Genomic DNA, 3,791 nt, shown 5'->3' with positions numbered 1-3,791 from the left:
AGAAGTATTGCATTTCTCTAAATACATGGGTATTATATTCTCTGATTTCTTAAAATTTTGAGAACACTTCTTTGCTGCCTTCATACTTGAAGAACAACTTAGATCTCATGTTCTCAGGTGAAAACATTACTTTCCTTTTTTCCCCTGACACCGAGTGTTTTGTTTTTCTTTTGAGAGATGCCCGAGATGTTTTCCATTTTCTCCCTGCACTTTGTACATCCTTTGCCTTTTCTGCCCAGCATCTCCTTATGGTTCTTTAATTTATGTTCGGTAATTTCACCAGGGTATATTTTTCTGATGATCATTCTATGCCATATTTTTTTTTTTCCTGGAACACAACGTGCTCTTTTGCCAAAGATTCGAATCATTATTTAAAGCAAATCTTCTTCTATTAGGTTTCAAATAATTTTTTTATCTCTTTGATTTTTTTTTTTCTGCAGGAACACCAATTAAGCATATGTCAGATCATTGTCTATGTCTTCAAAATTTATCTTTTTAGTGTATTTTATATTATTATGTGTATACTTTTTATTGTTTGTGTAATTCCTTAGTCCCATCTGTCTCGCTTCCTAACAATATTTAGTCTTGTTTGTTTTTAAGTCCTTTAATGTGGTGTTCATCTCCAAAATATTTTCATTTTTCTTTTTTGAGCTGAGCATGCCACTTTCCAACTCCTTTTGTTGATTTATTTTCCTTCAACTTTCCTCTTCTTTGAGCTCTTATTTCGAAAGAGAATATTATTGCAATTTTTGAACCTACAGAAGACTGTTTTTCTAAATATTTCCTGTCCATTTTGGAGAACTTATTATTTGATGTGCATCCATATTTTTTTCAGCTGCTTTTTATGTAGATACATTTTCTCCCCTCCTGCTGCAGAAGCATGTCCAAAAGCTAATGAAAGTTTTAAGTTTTATTTCCTCTAGGGATTTCATGTTTGTTTCTTCCCAATTATTATCCTCAGGTGTAGAAAAGAAGGCAGTCCATAACTTGGATTAGTCTTTCAAATTGTTGCCAATTTTTCTTTTATATTGTTTGCTTTGGAGGCATAAATGGGACCCATATTCCTTTAATGTCACACATTTAAATAGTTAAATAACAGCCCACAAGAAGGATGTTTGGGTCACAGGAACTCTGTGTTGCTGCCTTGTCATTTTCCTTCACTTATAACATCTTATCTCCGTTTAGAGGCTGATTCCTCTCTGAGACAACAAATGCTTCCATTAGGTTTAAATTTTTGAGAGACACTCTGATCAAATTTCCCCACGTAATTATGAAACAGTTATTGGTCTAAATTTTTCTGGTTGCCTGCTATGTAACAAAACAGTATGGGAATAAGATGATAAAAGACAGACTAGAATTCATATGATATTAGGTACATTTTTTTTTCTTTTCCAACTTGAAAAAAAACCTAAAATGAATTGAAAATCAGAAGTTTTCTAAATAAATTGGAGACAATCATGACTTCGTGCATTATTGACATTATTACATTCTGATAGGGAATTTAAGATATTAGAAAATTATAATGAAGTCAAGTCAGTAATAAAAATATAAATATTTATTGTATTTCTGTTGGATGATTACTTTGGAATGACTCAGCTTCACTAAGGAGCTTTTAATATAAATACCAATTTTTAACAGAATCAGTGAAACGAATTAAGAAAATTAACTGTAAGGAATGTAAAATTCAGTAATATCAGCACTTATTTTCCCAAAAATACTTTGGTTCAGAATATGAATGTATTTCTGACATAGCAACAAGACTCTTAAAATTCCAAAGAATGCATTATAAAAACAATTTGTACCTTCTTTAGATTTCAAATGTTAGGCAATTTTACACCAGCTTTAAATCTATTTCTTTGCTTTTAAAAAATTATATTTTTATCTCTTTCGACACTTTTTTCTGTTTTTAAAATTTATGCTCTTTATTAATAATTTCCTTCCTTTTATTTTCTTTGAGTTTATTTATTTTTAAATTAACTTATAGAAATGAATATTTAGCTCACTAATTTTCAGCTGTTCTTATCTGAGTCCACAAATTTTGAAATGTAATGTTTTCATTATGATTCAGCTCAAATTATTTTCTAATTTCTGATTTTTTGTTGACTCATGGAAATTTAGAGATGTTTTACTTCCAAATATATAGGGGATGATCTAGCTGTCATATAAAAATGTACTTTTACTTTAATTAAACTGTTGTCAGAGAATATAAGGCATATTTATTCAATCTTTTGAAATTTGCTTGAAAAGAATACATGTTCTCCAGTTTTTAGATGCAATGTCCTATATATGTCCATGAGTTCAAATAGTTTGTTTATTGTGTTCCTCAAATATTCTATATCACTGAAGTTTGTTTCCCTTACTTGAACTATGAAATACTGAAAGAGCTATAATAAAATATTCTTTGATTCTAAATTTATTTATTTCCTCTTGAGGTTATAAAAATTTTGCTATATAAGTTTCAAGGCTGTTTTCTTTATTTTCAGTTTCATTCTTTAAAAAATATTGTTGAGTATAAATTCTATTTTGACAATTATTTTCTCCAAGTCAGTTGAAGATATCTGTCCACTATCATTTGTCCTCCATGGCTGCTATTGAGAGAGAGATCAGCTATAAGTCTTTTACTCCTAGGAAGGTGATTTGGGGCTGCTTTTAAGATTTTAGTGGTATTGATACAGTTTTTAAAGAAATCATATATTAGAAGCTTATAAATAATTTCTCAGTGATTTAAAAATAAAAGGTAAGTAGAATTAGTGGATTAAAAATACTCAAGAAAAATGGAGTCAAATATATCAAGGTATATGCTTGCTGTTTATACGTAACATCATTAAATTTGGCAAATGAACAAAATAATTAGGTATCATTATCCGCATAAGATAGAGGGAAAACATAGTTCACCTAGAGACCACTATTTTATTTATAGACGTTTTCAATCTAAAAAAAAAAAAAATTATCATAATATTTATGATAATTTATAAGCACAAAGCTAGAAGAGAGGTTAGTAGATCTCAAAATATTTCTTCTGTAAAGAAAATACGGTACTTACTTTGTAAAAGAAATTTATTCTCCTGATTGCTCCAATTTCCCCAGTGTGATTCATTGAAAAAATGTTTCTTTCAGTAGCTCCATAAAACTCACACATCTTAATATTTCCAAATCTGTCTAAAAATTCTCTCCATATATCACTCCATGGAACATTTCCAACTGCCAAATGCACCTGATGATCTTTTTTCTCCTTCTTTCTGTTGGAAGAAAAGATTTACTTGAATTTATTAGTTCTAGTTTCCAATTCTTTCCTTCATTACTATTACTTAAATGGTAAATATCTAGAAGTAAGTTGCATATGTGTGATAATAGAAGGGAAGTAAAAAAAAAAAAAAATCACGTAAGTCTGTTGCAGAACCATGTCCAATAGCTGATGAAACTAACACTGGCCCAGAGTAAGAGCTTTTATTTTCCCCTAACTGGGAAAATCTCTTTCTAAACTCCAGACTACTAAAGCCTTATTTTGGTAGATATCAGGTAAGGAAGAAAGCATATTTTAGGAGAAAAAGCATTACTTCAAAGAAGTTATAAAATATATTTAGGTTTATACTCTCAGCTGTATCATTTATTACCTATGTAACTGAGCAAAAGGTTGAATACCATTCTGATTCTCAGTTTGTTCATCTGCAAAAACTGATAACACTTATCTCACTTACATACTTCACTATACAGTTTACTATAAGCCCAGTGCTTAGCATATAGTAAACAATAAATTGAGGTCATCTAATCACTGTAATATTAGGCTGCAA

The 3,791-nt window shown here is 29.7% G+C and overlaps 1 protein-coding gene across 1 annotated transcript in view; it reads right to left on the bottom strand.

Annotated features, from left to right (window-relative positions):
- SLC27A6 (solute carrier family 27 member 6) overlaps positions 1-3,791 on the bottom strand; it is a 94,474-nt gene that overhangs the window by 50,025 nt on the left and 40,658 nt on the right. The window contains 1 exon segment of the mRNA XM_023529609.1: positions 3,043-3,235. Within this exon segment, the coding sequence (XP_023385377.1) occupies positions 3,043-3,235 (193 nt within the window).

This window comes from Pteropus vampyrus, unplaced genomic scaffold, assembly GCF_000151845.1.
Source record: "Pteropus vampyrus isolate Shadow unplaced genomic scaffold, Pvam_2.0 Scaffold39, whole genome shotgun sequence".
NCBI classification, from domain to species: Eukaryota; Metazoa; Chordata; class Mammalia; order Chiroptera; family Pteropodidae; genus Pteropus; species Pteropus vampyrus.
The sequence above is the reverse complement of the archived record's forward strand: the minus strand, read 5'-3'. Positions and strand labels throughout refer to the sequence as shown.